At 41.4% G+C, this 21,564-nt stretch overlaps 1 protein-coding gene across 1 annotated transcript; it reads left to right on the top strand.

Moving 5' to 3' along the window:
• Window positions 1–311: 311 nt before the first annotated feature.
• On the top strand, window positions 312–17,167 carry abhd17b (abhydrolase domain containing 17B, depalmitoylase). The gene is made up of 4 exons (XM_080467178.1): window positions 312–767; window positions 2,501–2,977; window positions 14,878–15,057; window positions 15,779–17,167. The coding sequence occupies exons 2-4, from the start codon at window positions 2,511–2,513 to the stop codon at window positions 15,996–15,998; spliced, it is 867 nt and encodes a 288-aa protein (XP_080323304.1). The 5' UTR covers window positions 312–767; window positions 2,501–2,510; the 3' UTR covers window positions 15,999–17,167.
• The last annotated feature ends 4,397 nt before the right edge of the window (window positions 17,168–21,564 follow it).

Raw genomic sequence — 21,564 nt, 5'->3', positions numbered from 1 at the left:
TGAAACCATGTTGTAAATATGTATATATATGTGCATGTTAGTGTATGTATAAAAAATTGTTCATGTTGATGACGTATTTAGCAGACTAAGAACATCCTTGCCACCTCTGATTAGTCGCTGTCTGACAATAGTAATCATCTATTGGTTTAACCAGCTGTCAATCAAAATTTCGGCCGCAACTCCGTTGTCTCGCCAAGTACCGCCCACAACGCCGTATGATTGGTGGATTGTTTCCACCAAGGCTCCTTGCCATTGGTCCACATAACTGTCAATCAACACCTCTCCTCCTTTCCAAAACCAGGATAACAAGCAGAGTGATTTTTACCACGAAAAGAGGTGATGTTTCAGAGACAGGCGACACCGCTGTGAAGTGATTGGAGAAGAGGAAATCTCTACTATTATTTCGTTAAAACCCACTTCGCTCTGGAGCTGTACAGACCTGGACCGTGTGGTTGAATCGATCTCGTTGTCATTCAGGGCCATATGCTGAGAAAAAAACAGAAGGGAGGAGAAAAAGGAAACGGAGGACGAGGCGGCTGCTTGAGCTAATAGTAACTCTGCTGCCAGGAGGGAGATTCACATTCAACGTGACATCCGTTAACACATCGGACGCGGTGCCGGGGGATAATCTGGACGAGGATAACCTCCTCAATCTCCTCGCAGGTTTAGTTGGTTGTGGTGTGAAGATAAAGCGGGGAATACGGAGACCTTGGCCACGACTGTCACCTCGGTAATAGAACCCCAGCGAGCGGTCAGCCGCCGTCCAGGTAACCGCCACATCGTTTCCTCTCTCGGTGCTAATGAGCTGCACGTTCACGCCTGTGTTGACGCTTCATTGACCCGCCACACTTGGCAGCAAATGATGCCCACAGCCAGTGGAGATGAAATACTTACAAACCAGCCTAGATTAATTGTAATCTCTCCCAACACACTGATCCATCAACTTCCATTTTATACCAAAGCACTGCAGGGATCCTGCCTGTGAGATTAAAGAGTTTTGTAGTTGATGCTCCAGTATTTTCTATAAGTGTCTTCAAGATGTGTTCACACTGAATCCTCTCTGATATCTCCAACTGGAGCCATACTAATTCAGTTAAATGGTAAATTTAGGTTTAATTAGGCTGGCATTACAAGACATAGATAATTATTTTAAATGGATTACACGCGTGATGAAACAAATGTGTATGGACTCAGTCCATGGCAAATCATAAAGTGTCTTGTTTTGTCCTAAGCCATAATAAATAAACAGTATTACCTCATATGGCTAAAGCATCCAGGAAATAGACCTATTGAAGTTGGAGTCTGAGAATATTTTGTATTGATAAATGATGTTAATGTACTATATGAACATAATACTTTGTTAGGGCTTGTCGAGGCCTGCAGCAAATCTATATTCTGTGGATAACATGGCTTTTGTTGCTTCGGTCTTTTTTTTCAGTTTCTTTTATTTGAAACACAGTTGTAACTTGCCTTTCCAAAGGAAGGCCCATGGGGCTGTATATTCTCATAGAATAGCAACATGGGAGTCAAATATATGCATTCATCATGACATAACTTTTAAATCTTTTTGAGAAGTGTATAATCCAGGTCAAGATTTCCTTCATTTAAAATAGCATATAAACAGTTGCTTCAAACTATAGTGAAGTAATAGAGGGAAGTCTCAAGATGTGGAGGCAAGACTTTCAATTTCAGTCCTCTTTTGATTATGTGAATCGGTTATTTTAACATAACCATTGATGTAATGGCATTGTCCTGTTGTTGCAAGTGATTGATGTTTTACTTGGAAATATAATCTGGGACGTTTTGTCACAAGTTGAACGTAATGAGCCATTTCTCCCGTCCCTTTAAAAAAAAAAAAAAGCATGTGTAGTTAAAAGACATCATGTTACAAAGCCGTGCTGCAACCTAAGATAATTTTGAGAATGACCTAAATAATGTCACTCCTGAGGGACATTTCAACCAACCAACTCATGTGTCACTAAACGAGCTCTGCAACTGGCAATTCCAAAGCACCTGGCAAGTCTAAGAGTAGCCTTAGGTAGGGGTCCAGGTGCAGTGTCGAAACAAAAAAGCCTCTTTGGTCAATACCGGCTGAGTGATTGAGGAGCCTCAGGCACTCAACCAGGGTCTGGAAGTAGGATTGTCTTGATAGGTTGTTTTTTTTTCTTCCTGCCGAGGACACCCATGCCTTCTATAAGGGGAAATGATAGCATATCAATAAAAAGGACTAAGTGTAACACCCAGTCCAGGAACCCACTGCTTTGCCACTTACAAAGACAACAGCTCATTGTCAAGACAGAAAATTATTGAAGAAGCTCTGTTGTATGTATCTGATCTCGTCTTGTTTTCTTTGTGATGAATCTGCAGGGGATGCAGTGGCGACTCAGTGTTTCAGTTGTTTGAGTGCTCAAAAAGCCCCGTCACATTTGTTTTCTCTAATTTCCCCTTTACTTGTTTGATGAAGAAGGTACTCAAACGAATGTCTCTCTATTTGTCACAGAGTGTTGAGGATGAACCATTTATCCATCAGTGAGCTATGCTGCCTGTTCTGCTGTCCGCCGTGCCCCAGCAAAATCGCCTCCAAGCTGGCCTTCCTGCCCCCCGAGCCGACCTACAGCCTCATGAGTGACGACAGCGGCAGCCGGTGGACACTGCACCTCTCAGAGCGCGCCGACTGGCAGTACTCGGCCCGCGAGAAGGACGCCATCGAGTGCTTCATGACGCGCACCTCCAGGGGGAACCGCATTGCCTGCATGTTTGTGCGCTGCTCCCCGAGTGCCCGTTATACTCTGTTGTTTTCCCACGGGAATGCAGTGGACTTGGGTCAGATGAGCAGCTTTTACATCGGCCTGGGTTCCCGGATCAACTGCAACGTCTTCTCCTACGATTACTCAGGTTACGGAGCGAGTTCTGGGAAGCCCTCAGAGAAGAACCTGTACTCCGATGTTGACGCTGCCTGGCAGGCACTGCGATCACGGTAAGGACAGATTTCTACGGGGGGGGCGGGGGGGCAGTTGAACTTGTGATATAGGAGATCTGAAGACTCTGTACCATACTGTTGTAGTGAAGAAGATGTTGGGCTTTAAAGGAAAGTTGTCACTTTAACGGTCGCTCTAGGTCCCAACCATCACTGATGCCAAAACTATTTTTCATCAATGGCCACATCACCATTATAGTTGTCTTTATACGGCCAGTTCTAACATTCAAGTTAAATAGCACGGAGGTCAATAAGTTTCTCTGCAGTTTCCGTCTTTAATTGTTTATATGAAAAGTGCATTTCTCCATTCATAAAACAAGAATATTTTTCAAGAGCCCCATGTCTATCAAAGAACTGAAAAGTGACTTTCAATGAAAAATAATCTAAGTCTACCTTTTAATTGTTGGAGAATTTGGTGTTTTTCTTAAAGGCTAAATCACTTACCTTGCATGTTTCTGTTGAAATAAAATGCATTCACGTTTCATTTTCCAACTTTCATTAAACATGAATTTATTTTCTTGGACAATTCAAGATTTTGTTTGTTGACCTATTAGAACGTAATAACTTGATAGAAAACAGTTATGTTGAAATATCAAAATGGAAGCATGGCTATAGTTGCGGGATACTGACATTTCACTGGTCACACAGTCAACATGTGTTTTGGTGAATACAGCCCGTTGTTCAGTGCAGCAGCATAGCGCTTTATTTTAGAACAATGATATACATTTCAAGTTCTCAGGGGCCACGTAAAATGACAGTGTCGGATTTTGCCCGTAGGCCTTGAGTTTGACACACGTGACACAAGATTACTATTGTGGGTGAACATGAGCTTCCTTCACCGGTTGATGTATCCAGGAGACGCTCAAAGTTGAGCTGCCGTGCTTCCCCATGTAGCCAGTTGAATTGTTAGAGCATCTGATTTGAATGGCCCCTCGCATTAGCGGGTTTTTCTTTGCTTTCAATATTGCCACTATGACCCCATTTGGACTGAGTGAAGTAAATGAATGGATAATAGGAAACTGATGCGGACGCAACCCTGGAGATCAGTGCTTTCCAATGGGGTCTGCTTGAGACGCGTTCCAGAGATCATGGAGGGCGCCGAGGCTTCGCCTATTCTGAAAGTGTCGAAATGATTTTGGCACCACGGCAGGTTCGACATCTTGAACTTTCAATTAAGTGGAAAAACTCTTCAGATGATTGGAAGTTGCAGTGAGCTGTATCTTAACTGAAAATGTTAACGGATTCAAAATGAAACTGTCAAAACTTTATTGGGTTGCGAATGGTAATAACTTTTTTTTTTTTTTTTACTTCCTCTGCACATCACAAGTCTCAAAAGCAGTCATTCATGTGAACAGTGTGGAGAGAATCATGTTGATCGAAACTTACTGTTGTGTTGGCTGACAGCTTTGTGTTGAAAGTTAGAAATAACAATGCGAACATCGACAGAGTGGGCTTTTTCTCTCTTTTTTTAAATTTATTTTTCTTGTTCTGATTGTGCTGCGAATGATGAATGCAAATATGAGGGCATTTGAGGAAAAAGTGTATAAATTAAATTGGATTCACTGGAAAAAAGAAACAAAAACAGCTGATGCAGATCATTGAAGAATGAGAAGAGAGCGTGAGCAGAAGAAGAGTGTTGGAGGAGCTTTGTCGGAGGGATGATTAGTGAACTGAAGGTGATAAAATCATGGGTGGAGATGATGAGGAATGATTTAGGAGGGATGACTTGATGTTCCTGTGGGCGATAAGAAACGTGGGTTTTATGAGTATGGAGGTGTTGAGCGGGCGCTCTGCTGCATCTCTTGGGGTCCCAGGCTATGAATAGATGGATATTTGTTGTGTGGTATTACACCTCTCGTGACTAAAACTTGGGTATCTGTGATATGACTGTCAAGAAAACTTTATTTGGGGCCTTGTGTTATTCATACAGATATATTCAGCATCATAGTGGCATCATAAACATAAAAGAAATGATAACCTGATGTCCTGGCGTGTTTGCTTTTTTTTTTTTTTTTTTTATAGCATAGATGTCCGACCTTTTTAATAATACTAATAATATAGCAGAAAAAAAAACTAATTTGTAAACTCAACTCAAATTTAAAGAAATCACCCAGTAATGGACACAAAAACAGACCCAACGTGCAGGTACTTGTTGCTTACTGATTCTGAGTCATTGGTGTGTCGTACGGTCTTATAGCAGGTGTGGACTCTGCTCGGCTTCAGTTCCTTCCCACAGATAAGACCTTTTCTGCATGTAAGCAGTGCTTATCAGTCAGTTTTTTTCACCCCACGTTCCTCACTTCCTTCCATCCCTGTTTAAAGACATCTGCTTATTGTCCTTAACCCTCTCGTCATCTCCTCCTTTTGTCCTTTTAGCCACACCGTAGACACTCATGCCTTTTGGATCTTGTTTGCCAAGAGAGTCTCTGTGTGTGATTTGTCTGCTAAGAGGATATATTTTCAAACATTTGTTGGCAGTTACAGCATTTTAAAATGGACATCTTTTACAATATGTGACTTTTCTAGACGAGGAGCAGTTCACCGATTAATTGTTGGTAACTGGTTGGTTAGTTTCAGGTCGGCACACATGCATGCAAAACAAAAGCTCTCGTCGCACGAACAAGATAACACGCATACACACACACCTGTTCTCCCATAACAGGATATAGAGGAAGAGTGTATGCCATTGTATGTTTGAAAACAATTTGTTCTTCATATTCAGGACCTTGCTGTTTGTGAATTATAAGTAGATTGTGTGGTTCCTGCTGGGAGACAAAACATATTAAAAGAGCGTCTAAGCAAACCGAGGAGCCAGTAAGATGGAAGTCAACCAAATGAAAGTGGACACCATTATGCTTCGAGTGTGGAGAGCACCTCCTATGTCAGTGCTGATGTGGGTGGACGTCTTGTTGTTGGAATTGCAGATAGAAATGATACTACTGGTGCCACCACTGGCATCAAAATGTGAAGGTTTACTAGATACCGACTTGCTCTGAGTGTCTCTCGGCACATTGGCTGTATTTAATGACGGCTTGTTTAAATAAGGATCTGTACATAAGGAAGCTGGCTGGTCAAACAGGAAACTCTATCATGAGGGTTTTGCACACAAGAAGTGGGCCACTGCTGTGAGAAAGAACCTGCTTCTCTGGTGACCAGATTCTCCGTGTGGCTCTCTCTCTCTGAGTCGGGAATTGGTTGTATTCTTTTAACTTTCTGTAAAAAGAGCTTCTTTCACTCGTGTTTTTCAACCAAACGAATGGCACGGTTTTACCAGCTCCGTCAGTAACGACGCAAATCTTTCTTCTGTGCTTATTTTGGCCAGCAAACAACTACCCTAAAGACAATGGAGCACTTTTGGGGCAGGGATAGTTATGGCAGTTATTAAAGTATTTACGAGTCTTTACGCTCGCCTTCTCTTTCCACGTAGATCAGTTGCATATATGATCAAAAAACATTCCATGAATAAGTGAGATTTCTCTTTATTCTACACAATCCCTGGCTTCATCTAAAGTGTCTTTAGAGATCAGACATTTAATTGTCACTTCTATGATGCTTATCAACTTTTTAGTCCGCTTTCTGTTCACATACCATGCAGCTTCCACTTGTTGGAGCAAACTAAACCTTTACCTTTAGTCAACGTGGGAGGTCATTTGCTTTCAGTCAGTGCATTTACTTGTGCAGCTGTAGCTCAACGAAGCTGTTGAAATCCTGTCGCCTTCACGATGATCGGTGGCGATATGAACTCTTCCAGCCGGTCAGTATTGGGGCATTTCCTGTTGTAGATCACAACAACAGTCGGGGAAGCTAATGAGTGTCTCCGTATCCATCCAAAAAGAAACTTCACCAGTTTTCGCGATGTTCACAATCGGTTGGTTTCTCCTAATTAAGCCTGTTTTACTTTTTTAAATGCTGTTTGATTTCTGGATGAGTATTGGGCACAGAGCTACAACATCTTCCCTCAACACCTCGACCTGTTCCAGTCCAACCTCTCTGTCTACATAGATCGATTTTAAATTTCATCATCTGTGTTTTAGTCCGACTTTGAAAACTTGATTTCACACGAGCTGGCATGTTTTGATCAGACCTTCTTTTGATGCAGTGAATGTTTTTGTCGAGTCCACTTTAGTGATGGCTTCTAAAAAAGGCTTCTATTTTCTGTGTGATATAAATAAGCCGTGTGTGTGTGTGTGCGCGCGCGCGCCACTGGAAGCCAAACAATGGGTTGTTGTCGGTCATTCTCAGCTTCACATGACTCTGTAGGTCAACCTAGGGAGAAACCTATTTAAGATCAGATGAGGAGCATTCAGGCACAATGAATGGTTTTGACATTTTTAAAGCCTCACCTTGGGTGCGTACTGTATGTCTTGTGATTCGCAGCCCTGCAGCACAGTGAAGCTGAGCGGCTCCTCGCTCTCGCAGCCCGGACAAGTTGAGTTGGGTTCGACGAACGAGTGCTTGTTGTTTTTGTTTTTTTTAACGCAGCACTTCGTCGCGCGTTCGCCCAGTTGAGATTATCCCATCTATCCCGATATTGCAGTCACTAATGAAGTATCTGTACAATGCTGCCTGGTGTTGATAAACAAGCTGTAAATCACCGGGTAATTGTTCCTGCAGGCGACACTTTGTTTGTGCCGAGTGGAGACGAGATGCAGGACATAAAAGTGTGCCTTTTTTCCCCCACAAATACGTCGTAAACCGTGATTATAAGCAAATCTTTGATGATTGTAAACTGCACACTGGTCACAAAACTGAAAGGAAAACCAAAACATCAGAATTCTGCTTTATATGGCTCCACTTATTTTAACATGTGGAGGTTGTTCCATAAGATCTACAACTTAAAAAAATATATTAAAAAATCAGCAAATCATTCATTGACCACTTCGTACTCTAGCGTAATGTGGATATTGTCTTGGAAGACCAGTCGGGTTGAAATGTCCTGTTAGTCGCTAAAGGTGATCAATAACATCTACTTTGCTGCTTTGTATGGATCTGCTACAGCTCTCAAAACAAGTTGACTGTAATCGTAGACATTTTCCTAATATCTTTCTATCTAAATATTGATATTTTTGCTCCGTTACCCTGCTTTGTCAAATGCAGATTACTAATGTGGATGCACTTGGGTGGGGCCGGCGGTCTTGTCACAAACACTGGTAAATGGGCCTCGGTGAGAAGCAGTCAACAATACCACAGCCTGTAGCTGCTGGATTTTCCTGACGAGCAGGAAGATGCGCCGTTGCGTAACATTTTGCGCTGTGAGACTGATGTTGTTAGAAATGTGCCTGAGCTGTACAAATGACCTTTATACCTGACTTGGGATCGGTGTGATTGCAGTACAGTGTTTTAAGTCTTGCCTCTTTGTGTGAACATATGATTGATTTTACAAATGGGACTCTCAATATGTGAATGAATAGAAAATTGTCTGGAAATCTAATGTGATTGGCTGCAGTTAGTCCTGTCACCAACCTGCTGGACGACAGATGGCTTTTTGCGACGAATACATCGTGCCACTATTTGTTGTCCTTGTGATGTACAACGTGTTTAGAGTGCATGCTGCCTTTTTCCCCACCGCAGGATAGGCTCCAGCCTCCCATAACCCACATGGCGCTCCTGGTCCCTTATTTTGCTCGTACATAGTCTTGAAGCTTTTCACACTGGTAGTACCATTTCATTCCCCTATTCACACACGTAGTCACACACTAAAGGGAACAGCTGCACTGCAAGGTGTTTGGCCTCTCTTGGGAGTAATTTGGCGTTCAGGGTCTTGCTGAAAGACTCCGACATATAAACTGAGTGAAATTGGGAAACGACCCACTCTCTCAACTAATATTCTTATGTTTCGCTTTTTAAATAGCTTAAGCTAAGGAGGACCGTCAGTGTAAAACGTCTTGTCGCTGGATCACTGACGTCATTATGTTAATGCTTTATTGCTACAATATGTCGGTTCACCAGATGCTTCTGCTTTAAATCCTGGAAGAGTTAAATGATGGGAGCAGACAGATTACTAACAGCACCTCAGGGCTTGTTGCTTGCTGACTGAAACAGTTAGAAAAAGGTTAAAGTAATCAAAATATTTTAGGGATTTATTTACAGGCAACATGAATGCAATTTTGTGCACAGGTTTAATCAGGACAGATACTTTAGGAAAATAAGGCTGCCTTTATCTCGTAAGATGTGTCTTTAAAAAAGAAAAAAAAATTCAGCTGCCTGTGCCTGCCTGGTTGTGCCAACTTCATAATAGACTGCCTATTTGATTGGAGGGTACAGCCCCTCCGCCTTTTGACCCCAGTGAACATGAATCAAGTAGATTGTGTTTATCTCATCAAAAGGGTTCTCTGCACAGCCTCACATTAGTCGGCTGCCTCCATCTCTCAAGTTAGATCAAACACACAGCCTGAAGAATGGAGCTTCTCTCATGCTCTCCCGTTGTTGGATTTGTCAGTGCCCCTATTCTCTGATTCATCTGACTTTTCCCAACACGGCCGATCTTGAATTTTCAGCTTTTGTTTTGTCAGCGTGTTCTTTTTTCTTCCAAAGAGATCTTCATTGAAGCTCTTCTGAGTTGTTTCATCTCCCACAGTTGTGTGACTGAGCGCGGCCGCCTGTCACTTTGCAACTTTAAAACACAACCGCACAGTAAGAGACACCGACACACGGTCGTCCTGCTGTCTTTTGTTCAGCCTCTGTGGATGATGAGGCACTCCCTTCACCTGTGCATGGTCTGATGACACAGTCACCGTGTGAGTCAGCTGGTGTGCGCACTCGGGCGGCGTCCATTGTCATACCGAGGATTACACATGCTGGAAGAATGTGACAGGTGTACTATTTGTTGTAGCGCTTGAGAAGAAATCAAGCGTGAGGAGAAAAGCACAGTTTGTTACTTAATGAGCTGATGGAAGCCATCCACTTCCTCTTTTTGACCATGGGCATGTGTGTGTTTTCCAGGACAAAATGGCACTGTATCATTTTCTTTTCCCGCTCAGAGGTGGAGGCGGGCCAGCAGTCAATCCTGCTGGTCTAATATTGAGCAGTAGCGTAGCAACCACTTTGCAATGAGCTTTCAGACTGAGGTCTTCCCCCACTGTGGCCAATAAAAACAAAGGGGGAAAAAAAAACTTCCTGGTCAATCAGCTTATTGATTGAAATCTAAATGGTTTTTATCGTGGCGGTGGGGAATTCTCGTTAATGTGGACAGGAGGAGAGGGAGGGAAGCAGGAGCCCGACATTAACGTTGTTTACTTTGCCTACGTTGAAATATCGTTTGGAGTGACGAAGTCCGCACACAAAGGCCGCTCTGTTTGGTAAATCACTCGCTCACCTGACGGATCTCCTCCACACAGGCCGGTATTGTTCTCAGGTTCTCACATTTAAATCACTTAAATTCAGTTTTAATAAACTATGGCCGAGCAACTAGATCTCAATTTCTGCTTTATTATTTTCCCCCATAAACAAAGTCACGAGCTCCTAAGCATACTGACAGATCAGTGAGCATTTCAGCGACGACTCCCCCTGCTGTGGTGCAGATGGTACTCTAATCTGTGACAATTGTTGTACATATGCTCCGGAAGCCCTGAACATATCTATTAGGCATACTGACTGCTGTAGAATGAGAATATTTGTGGTCCTTGGCGAGCACAAGGTGGGTAGTCAAAAGGGAGCGAGCGCTGCGATGGAGGAATGAGGGAGGATGTGATGCATAATAGATTGGATTTGTGTCAGGAGACTAAATTGATGAAGGTTTGAAGGGGGGAGGGGGCTGTAACCAGGGAGCAAGACCGGCTATGGCCCGTTGACGTCTATTCAGGCTGAAATGCAATGGAGTAAATTGCATAGTAGTGTTGTTCGGCCTGGGGGGGATGGCGGGGGAGAGGTGGGGGCTGGGGGCATCTTGTGTGGAGCTGGGTGGCTCAAAGCCTGTCATGTTGTGGTTTAAACACAAGTGCAGCTCTGCTCTGCTCTGCTCTGCAAACATCCTCCTCTTTTTCTTCGCCTTGTCTGGATATGCATGCGTAAGCCAAAACAGAACTGTACCAAGACAGCAGGGTGGGCATGCAGTTAGTGACCTTGGAAAGAGAAGGTCACAGATTCGAGCTTTGCATTATTCACCACGTTTCTGTGAGAATCCTCCAGGAGAAGAAAACACTCCTTATGCCCCGACCACAGATGGTAATAACAGTGCTGATGTGCCAGGCAAAGGGTGCCCATTTAGTTTAGGGTTGGATCTATTTACTGTCTTTCAGACTTTCTTCATGACTCTGAGTTGTGTAACGCTTCCACTTGAGTATCATGTTCATAATTTGTACATTGTTGTGTCTCTCGTGGTTGCCCTAGTTTCAGTGGTCTGATAGGGCAAAGAGCATGGATGAGATATGCTAAAGCTGCACTTGAGAAAATGACAAGATAATGACTGATAAAGGTATTTATTATTGTAAACAAACAGACTGTAGGCTGACTACAAAGGTAAGGTTTTATTTTGATTTTGAAGGCAACGGGGAACCACTGGAATATTAACCGTGTTGTCATATCTTATGACGAAAACATTTGTTTTGTTTTTTTCTTCGAACAAATAAACATCTGAAGTCAGAAAACATGTTTGACCTTCAAAATGAAGACACCACAGCTTATAAACCTCTACATATCTAGTTTTTCTTTATTTACATAAAGTGTAGTTAATGTAGATTTTGGAAATTTAAGAACTTTATGTTTTAACTCTTTTTAGCTCTTTTAGCGGCTTTTTGCAATTTGGAGCAATTTATCCCATTTGAATTGTTTCAGACGGTTACTTATTTGGAGCAGTTACACCAGTTCCATTCATTTCAGCCATTTTTGCCATTTGGCCAGGTTTATCTTTTCCTTTTGGCCATTTTAGTACTTCTGGTCAGTTTGATCCCTTTTCTGTTGAGCACATTTATCATAGCCTCTTAGTTGTTGACCTCTCTCCACCTAAACTAAACAAAAACTAATCATACTTTATTCTTCCCCCTTGGGGAAATTCCCTATTCTGCATTTCCCCATCCTATTTCCAGTATTATGATGCTCCAGGGAGCTGATAGGGGTCGAGGGTCTTTCTCAGAGTCCTCACAGTGAACTTATACATATTTAATTTCTCAACACAGGAGTCTTTCTATGTTGAATTTAATTTGTTTTGTGAGAGTTGTGTTTGTGGATAGTGGACATTTATAACTTCAGGTGAAATGCAGCAGGCAGGTGACATAGATCTTACTCAACATCTGATTTAAGTGTCACGTTTTTCAACTTGAACTGTGTGATAAGGCTCCTTTTGGAGGATTTTCTGCTGTGCACGATTATTAACGAGACAAAATGACTGAATTGTATATTTTGTCGTAAGGTAGAAATTAAGTGATATTTAAGAACAGTGTGTTCCCTGTGATGAAGCCGTTCTAGAGTGTACTGTGCTTTTCTTCGATTGTTTGTTTCCTGCAACTTCATGTTCAATAAAGTGTGTACCAAACATGGGTAGATGGATAAATAAATATATTGTCTAATTACATTTAGACAACGATTTCCTTGGATCGTAAGCAGGAGTGTGGTGGATTTAACTCTGCTTGATGAATTTAGCTACAGCGAGGGTTATTTGTATCTTGTTCTTGTTCTTGAAGCAAAAACTAAAAACCTATCTTTTTAAAAAAGTCTTTTTTTAATGTTTTATGTATCCCTTTTAAACTTTAACAGACTTTTCTCGCCCTGACCTACCTTTTCTTTTAACAATTAAAATTTTTTATTATTTTATTTTCTATTTTTCTGTAGCACTTTGAGATTGTTTAAATGTAAAGTGCATTACAAATTCAATGTATTATTATTATTGAAGCACTACATGTACTTCAATAACAGACGGAGATGCAAAAATGTAGTAAAATAAATACCTTTAAATCGAAGTGGAATGAAACTACGAATACTCACCAAATCCTTTGCATGTTCAGCGCTGATATTGTTGGGAAGCTAAACTTCCGATATTTTCACATTGAAAGTTCTTCGTCGGGATTCATAGGAAATAAGATGGACCATAAAAAGCTTGAGTTTATCTTCTAATTTTATTTTATATTGAGGATTTTTTTTACATTACTTTCTAAAACGTGTTGTCGTACTGGTGAATGGGACATGCACTGTACCAGATCTTTTTTTTTTTTTTTTTTTGGTCAGATCTTTAAGCAGAACGGAAGAGTCAAATAAAGCACAGCAAAGTCGTTTGTAGAATTTTTCGAAGCATCACAATTGTTGCAAGCTTTGCTAAAAATATCACTTTGAAATCGCACTCGTCTGTAAAATAACCTTTTATCCCTGATCTGCCATCTCCAAAATGTGTAATATTGCTTCAATTTCCCATGTGTATTTATTCTTTCTTGCTAGATGTAATTACCACTGGCGATTGAGGTGATGTGTGTGCAACACTACAAAGCTCTGCCTTCAGTAATCTCTTTCAGGGATTACAGTTTTTTGATGCAGCTAATTGTGATCAAAACCATTAAACCTCTCTGAGCCTTTTAAAAGATTTTGAGAAATTTCCTTTCCACACATTGCGGTAAAACCATAGTGGACTCAGCATTTGCGGCTTTTTTTTTTTTTTTCATTGTGAAGTAAATTGTGAAAATTGCTCCAAACATAAATGGCTATAAAAGTATGGTGACATTTACTGGCGATAAAAGCAGTTTGAGGCCGTTTTTTTGTTTTTTTTGTTTTTTTTAAGTCACTGTCACATTAGGAAGGGGCAGTGATTTCTATTCTGCGTGGAAAGAGACTTGAAATGTTGACCTCCTCCTTAGTGTGAGTCACGTTCCTTAAACAGCCACATTTTGTTGAATAACCAAGACAAGGCTCCACGAACCGTGCATAACGCAGGCCGAGTTAATGGAGCTGTTAAAGCTGAAGCACCCGTCTCTCTGCACGCTTTATCATGCCGGGCCAGTATTATTACCCCTATTTATAATCCCAGAAGACCAGCTGACACACCAACGGTAAATAGTTCCTATATTTCCTCTAATGACTCAACGCGAGCTGTGTGAAGACTTCCATGTTTTTGTTTTTTAAGTTGGCGTGTCTGCAGCCTCCTTGCTGCAAGCCTACATTACAGCAACGGTTTAAAGTATAAAAATCCATCACAGCAGTTTAGAGTGGAGCCAGACAGCAGTGTTCATGTTGTCATCCACCGCGGAGGATTATAGGAGTGCAGCTGTAATGCTAAGCTCGTAATGTTAGTCTTGTGTTGGAGCTCCTAATTTTAATAATAGAGTGGAGCAGAGGTTTTGTCAGGCCAGTGTGTGGCTGTGGGGCACGTATTACCCAGCAGTGCAGCGGCGGGTTAGGGTTAGTGATGCAGTGTTCTGGGTTCCAGTTCATCAGCTGACTGCTGCTGGACTGGGTCACGTTCTCCATAATCAGCTGTGGAATGTCTTCGCTTCCCCCCTTTTTTTCTTTTTCTTCCCTCTCTCTCTCTCTCTCTCTCTCTCTCTCTCTCTCTCCTACCAGTGTCTCTCTTTGCTCTCTTTCTACTCTCATTCCCTCCCTTCCTGTCTGAGTCACAAGACTACTGAGGTGGTCCTCTTGAAACAGAAAGCAAGCTTCACTCAACTGTGGCTGTGTCACATCTTCGTTGGCCTGTTTTAGGAGGCCTTGTAATCACTGAGTCACTGTGGGGCGACGTTCACGCTCATGATGGAGTATTTCAGTTAGCGCCACACAGGTGTATGTGAAATAGCAAGAACAATGGGAGACTTAATAGTGATTTTAACAGTCCCTTTCTGCTTTGTGTCATTTCACAGACAGCCCAGTTGGATCCCTGCCTATGTTTAGTGGTTTTAATAATGTGTGGTTATTAGGAGTGTAAATATCCTGCTCATAAGGAAGGGAGAGTGTGACGGTGTGATGTTCTCTGTCCCTGTTTCCAGGTATGGCATCCGTCCAGAGAATGTGATTGTGTACGGTCAGAGCATTGGCACCGTGCCCTCGGTGGACCTGGCGTCTCGCTACGAGAGCGCCGCAGTCATCCTCCACTCCCCCCTCACCTCCGGGATGAGAGTGGCTTTCCCCGACACCAAGAAGACCTACTGCTTCGACGCGTTCCCAAAGTGAGTGACTCGTACGGACCGGAGGTCTGAAAACCGCAGCGCTCCGGCCTGTCGGCTCCATGCAGCTTTACAAAAAAATACTGAATACTCCGTCATCAATTACTTTTACTGCAGGTGATGCTTAGTTCCCCAAGATTCGATTTCAATGTGTGTATGTTTGGAATAAACTCAGAAAACGCCAGTGAAAATACCAGTGGTTCTTAATATTATCAATGCAACATTTTTGGTCTTCGTACTAAAACTGAATGTTGTAAAGCCGGAACATTTTCATGTAGAAGGTTTGAATATGTTTTGCAGCGTCGGAGGGTTTCTTTTGATGGTAAAGGTTGCAGACCGCTGGTATGAACAGATGGCATGTGGAACCGGGCTACATGAGCCTCAAACGTGCACCGAACAACACACAGCATCCCTGTGCAGTTCAGATAAAAGATAAAACATCTTGATGCAATGGCATTGAAGGGCTGAGTTTGCATTAAAAAAAAGCACAAAGACACAAGCAAAAGATCAGATTTGTAGATATTAGACTTTACAAGGCAATCCAGACAATTTAGGAATCGAACGTGCTCCCTCTGGTGGTCAGTTAGTGAAATAACTTTCATTTTTTCTTTCATCAAGAAAACTTTACAGTTGAAGTTTTTGGTATTGAAACATTCACCCAAACTAACCAAAGTTTTATTTTTTCTCCATGTCCCTTGTTTGGTCTCACCTCTTCCGTCCAAAGCATCGACAAGATCTCCAAGGTAACGTCACCAGTGCTCGTGATCCACGGCACGGAGGACGAGGTCATCGACTTCTCTCACGGTTTGGCCTTGTACGAGCGCTGCCAGCGCCCCGTGGAGCCGCTCTGGGTGGAGGGCGCCGGGCACAACGACGTGGAGCTGTACGGACAGTACCTGGAGAGACTCAAACAGTTTGTAGCACACGAGCTGGTCAACTTGTAGAGGAGCTTGTAATCGGGGTGGAGGGGGCAGACGAGAAGAAGCAGCATCAGTGAATAAGAGATTACCACTTTTTTTTTTTTTTTTTTCCCTCTCGCTTCATTTTTTGGTGTAGTAATGCAGGTAGAAGCGATGTCCGTCTGTGTCGTGCTAACTTCTCACCGTCTCACCCCTCCCTCTCTGAGCTGCCGTGTGCCGAGGCCCCGCCCACCCACACCGTCGCACGCTGCAGCCGTGAACCGAGAATCACCCGTCGTTTTGTTTTGCATAGTTTTTGTTATGTTGACAATTGCACATTGTGAAAGAGGGGAGGAAGAAGGCGTGCGCACAGAGAAAATTGTGTGCGTCCCCTTCGCTGCCTTTCGATGTCGACATGGTCCACGGTTCTTAACGGGACACCTTCATCCAGCTTGCAGGCCTCTCCACGTTCTGGGAAACAGCCTTTGTACTTACCGTTCTGGACCAGAGTGGCTCTACTTCAACTGAACCCCCTCTGACGCCACAGTCGGGTTTGGACCCGCAAGCTGCAGTCACCAAGAATCATTTCTTTTTGGAGTACTGTTGATTCTATTTTTTTATATTTTCCATGATATTTGCACGTACCGGCTCACTGAGGAACTGTACGAGATCAACTTGACATATTATCTAGCTGTGCCAGTGTTGCCAAATGTTCAGTAGGATATGACGCGGAGACTCGCTCACACAAAGAAGTGTACTTTCAACTAGAAACTTCTCCAAAAGCTCTGCCAGCTGTATCGAGACCCCACGTCTCTGCTTTTAGTTTTGAAAGTGGTACAGTTCAGTGTTGTGTAATATGATGCAAGACCAGGCTCGGGTTAAAATGTTGAGGCTGTGTGTCGCCGAGCTATGAATTGTGGGCGGCTTCCTCACGCCGTTTCCACACGTTCTACTCGGAAGTTTTGTCGCTGTGGTGTCGCCCACGCTGTAGTTGAACGAGCTTGATGTTTTTAGAGAAGTTAAAAATACTGGCACTTTTGTAGACCAACATATCTGACACATTGTATTCAACTAGATATAGTAACTATTATGAAACCCAGTTTGGACCATTTTTCAAAAAAAAAAAAATCTTTTGGATATATCTTGTTGAAAAATCGTACGCACTCTTATGCATATAGGTTAGATCTTTCTGGAGTTTTCTGTTTATGAGAAAAGTTTAATTCCTGTGACAGCAGCTAACGGTGGATGATCTGATCAACACTTTAACCACTAATGCCAATCAGAATGAAGGTTGAGAGCACAGCAGGCCTCTATTCACTCTCGGTGCAGAAAGACTATTATAATTAGTTTTACTTGAGTTTGATAGCGCTGTAAAATGAAAGTACTTCGTGACTGACTCGCAACACGTACTGAGTCCATTACAAGTGGCTCGGCGTTATAAGCCTCAATCGTGAATATATAATTTTTCAATCTTAATTTTCCGTTTTTCTCTGCATGATATCTTTGAGCCCATTGTTGTGTTTTGATTTGCCCTCTAATGCCGAGTGAAGCCAAACGAAGCTTGAGCACGCTGATGAGCTCCCGTTCGGCTCAATTGTCAAAGTGCTACTGCATGCCACAGCGGCTGCTTTTCTTTACGTCTTCGGCCTGTTTGAAAAACACAGAATCACTTAAGAGAACTCTGTACATTATTTTCTTACGGGTGTTTTTTTTTGTTTTTTGTTTTGTTTTATACCGGACTCAATCTTGAGCCTGATGGGGCTCAGATTCTCTCGACAATGACAATTAACCAATAAGTCGATAGGTGCTACTGTAAACCTTCAGGTCGAATTAGTTGCAGACTGAGACGCGGTGGAGAAATCTTGATTTAGTGGTGAATTCTAGTGAGCTGAAGGCCTGTTCTGATTTTTCTCACACCTCATTTGTCTTATAAAAAAGGTTATGCGTTTTCTTTGTTTTTACATTGTAAATAATATTTGTATGGGACATGTCTTTTTTTTTTTTTTAAGATTGTTTCACATGCTGTTGTCATCTGTATTGACTGTATTGTCCAACTCTTCATATGACTACCAGCTCGAGGAGGGCTGTCCTGGCTTTTCAAACGACCCCGTGAACCGGTCACCTTGAGGAGTGTCACCTCTGATTTTGATTAATTTTGTACAAATGATCTCAACACGGAGAGAACTTATCTGTAATGACATTAATATAGTAATTCTAAAATGGATAGAGGAAATAAAATGGTATTTGACAAATAAAAGAATTTGTGTCTGTTTTTGAAGAGAATACTGGTTTAATTGCGTGTCATCAAAATAAATCAACAAGCAAGTCAGATGTCTTGTAGTTGGTTATTATGGCTTTATTCTGCAACTTTAAACTCAAATGCCAAAGGAATGGACACAATATTAAACCCCTGTGATAAAGTCAATGTCCAAGGAGATCCAAATGACACATTTTAATCAAATCATGTCTTTGTCTTTGGATTACAATAGAGGCAAATGGGGGTGTAGTGGGAAGGTTATTCCCATTTTCATTCCCAACTTGTAGGCATTTATGTGTGAATTTGCCTATGCACGTGTTTCCACTGGATACCCCGGTTTCCTTTCACGGTGCAACAAACAATATGTGAGTGCCTCTCTGTGTTTGCCCTGCATTGGAGTGGCGACTCGTCCAGTTTGTACCCAGACTTTGCTGATAGTCAGCTGGGATCAGCTCCAGTTGCCTCCTCACCTGGATGAAGTGGTATCAAGCAGACGGATGGCGAGATCGCAGACAGGTGACCCTCCTATAGTATTCAGTATATTGGTCCTTATTGTGCATTCCTCGTGCTGCACAATGCTTTTGCGTGGCACTCCATATATTTAGGCATTCTTCATTTGAAGAGAGATGCCAAGGTGAACTTTGCTTCAAAGCAAACTAGCAAACATGACACAGCTCGAGTTCAAGAGGTTAAATCTGGTGTTTTGACTCCGGCTCAGGATAAATTCCAAAAGTGACTAAGAAGGAATGTGAGGTGCATATTATGAGCATAATTGTTATGAAAACATCGGGATGTGTTACAATCTTTTTAGACAAAGTAATTATACTTGTTGCGTCTCGGCCAACATTTCATAATTTATCATTCTGGAGCATGACATTATAGGTGTGTTATGCTGCTCACCAGCAGGGGGCGCTGTTGCTCAAGTTAAAGCTTTTTTTTAACCTCTTGTCTTGAGAAATACATTTGTCATATTCAAATACTTTAAGTTTATCGCGGAAGTGAGGCTTATTTCTTCTGCCACTTCATGATTTCTGCTCAAATATGTTGACTGAGATTCAGTGTGATTCTGTTGAGCTACTTTCATACATGATTGAGGCTTCAGATGCTTGCACAGTTATTTGCTGATGTGTGGGTTGAAACTCTCCAGTCTCTGATAATTTGACTGTCCTAGACATGGTAACATTGTCATCTGTTCCTCACTGGCCCAGTCTGGCTCTTCCAATGACTGTAATCACATTACTGCCGCCTGATTCTCCAAAACAGACTCCCACATAGCAGCCGAGTGTCATATAACCATCTTTTCGGTTAAGTTATATTGATTAACTCGTGCTGCTGTTTCTCGGTATAATTGCACAAATTGTACGTTTATTGAATATTGATTTTTTTTTTTTAAAAGTCAAGTAGGCTATTGCCTCAGTTACTATAAGAAAACTATTGCATTTACTCATTTAAAAGCAGTAAACACTATGACTTACAGTTTACATGATCAGACATAAACTCAATAATCTATAGTTTCAATGAATATGTCATAAATATTTAAACAAAAATAAAGCTTTGCTATAATCCGATTGTACTGAAAATAATTCTTAAAATGTTGAGGTGATGCATGCAAAAAAAATGTTTTTTTGCAATTCTTTGCAATTCTCCAAAACATCACAAACAACATACCATATGTACATCTTACTGTTTAAAAAAAGAGCTTATTTTATATTTATTGACCAGAGTACATCTCAAAATACTTGAGGTAGAGACATACAAATTCTTTGTGTATGTAGTCTCTGTTGGCAGAGCTTCACCGATCTATAACAAAAACGGCAGCAAGATTTTGTGCAATAATGTAAAAAACAAAACAAAACAAATGCCTTAAAAGTGACTGTACATTGTAATGATTCCCAAAGCCCCGATTTTTGAGTGAGCTTCAGTGTGCAGAAACTGGAAAAATCAGGGGGTTAGGGATTCCTTTGCCCTTTCAATGTTTGAGACTATTAAAAGAAAAGGTGATTCATCATTCAGACTTTCTGTTATAGATGGAGGCTTTGAATAATGAAGGGAGTGTGGAGTGCTCAGTGTGGAGGATCTGTGGTACATTTGTATCAAGAGAAACAGGAACAGTCAAAAAAAGAATTATTTCGATACCTAAAAATCAGATATTTTCTTTTGAGGACCCGCCCAGACCATTTTGAAACACACCTGACAGGCGAAACATATGTCCCAGAAAAACTACACAGTGGAAAATAATGTGATTTTGTTTAAAAATGATCTGTTGCAAGAGCAAGACCAAAAAATGAATATGGAGAACATAAAGAAAAGTTGAAAGAGGATACCCAGTATGGGAATAGCAGAGGATGTCTGGAAGAAAAGTCTGAAATATGTGATCAGTAGATGCTGCTTGATCCCGTACAAAATCCTACATCACTTGAGGGTAAAATTACATACATTTTTCCAGAAACTCTGTGGGGAAAAAAGTCATCAAGCAAATGGGTTATGGTGACACCTGACTTTTGACGCAGAGCTTGGCTTGACAGCAGGGACTGATGGTTTAAATTTAAACAAGATTTGAGATGACACTAATGACCGAGCGGATTTTTCGAATTGGTTTTTAATCGTGTAATATTGAGGGAATACAGTTATCCGAAATAAATGTGAAAACCCTTAATTCAACAGTGATGACAGCTGGAGACAATTATAGAACCACATACCTGATATTCTCATATTTCACACTTAAAATCATCTAACTATGCCAGACTAACTAGCCCTCATCTAAGTAGCCAGAGAGATTAAGGGGGTGCACACCTGGGGTTACTGACTTTTCCCTCTTCATTGTTGAGAAGAAATCCTTATATAAATAGATAAATAGGCAGTGAAATTAAATTAACCTTATCTCCTTTTCTCCCTTTTTAAATTTCTTCATTCATGTTTTATTCTTTTTTTTTTTTTTTTTAGAACAAAATCAATTGTAACAGTAAGGATGACTGACTAAAAGAAAAAAAAGAGGTTTAATTGAAAACCACCAGTGTAGAACAGTGGCACACACTATCTTATCCAGACTATTTCTTGCCAGCTTTTTCAAATTAAAATAGTAAAAGTTCCATTACTCCTACTACGACTACTACTACTAGTAATAATACAAATAATGGTGATGATGATGATGATAATATACTAATAGTAGTAGCAGCATTGGTGGCCACTACTACAACTACTACTACTTCTAATAATAATAATAATGATAATAACAATAATAATAATAGTAATAGTAATATACATCCAATATTGATATTAGTGGTAGCATTAGTAGTGAGCTACTAACGTTACTAATGATAATACTACCAATCTACTATTTCCGACAGTCACTGA

Source organism: Lipophrys pholis (genome assembly GCF_963383615.2).
Source record: "Lipophrys pholis genome assembly, chromosome: 7".
NCBI lineage: Eukaryota > Metazoa > Chordata > Actinopteri > Blenniiformes > Blenniidae > Lipophrys > Lipophrys pholis.
Note: the sequence above shows the minus strand (reverse complement) of the source record. Positions and strands in the feature narration are given on the sequence as shown.

Bases quoted from the DNA above. Each gene is read 5' to 3' on its own strand.
- abhd17b (XM_080467178.1), top strand. From the start codon at position 2,511: ATGAACCATTTATCCATCAGTGAGCTATGCTGCCTGTTCTGCTGTCCG. The intron at 2,978-14,877 runs GTAAGGACAGAT...CCCTGTTTCCAG, and splicing joins TGGCAGGCACTGCGATCACG to GTATGGCATCCGTCCAGAGA. The intron at 15,058-15,778 runs GTGAGTGACTCG...TTCCGTCCAAAG, and splicing joins TGCTTCGACGCGTTCCCAAA to CATCGACAAGATCTCCAAGG.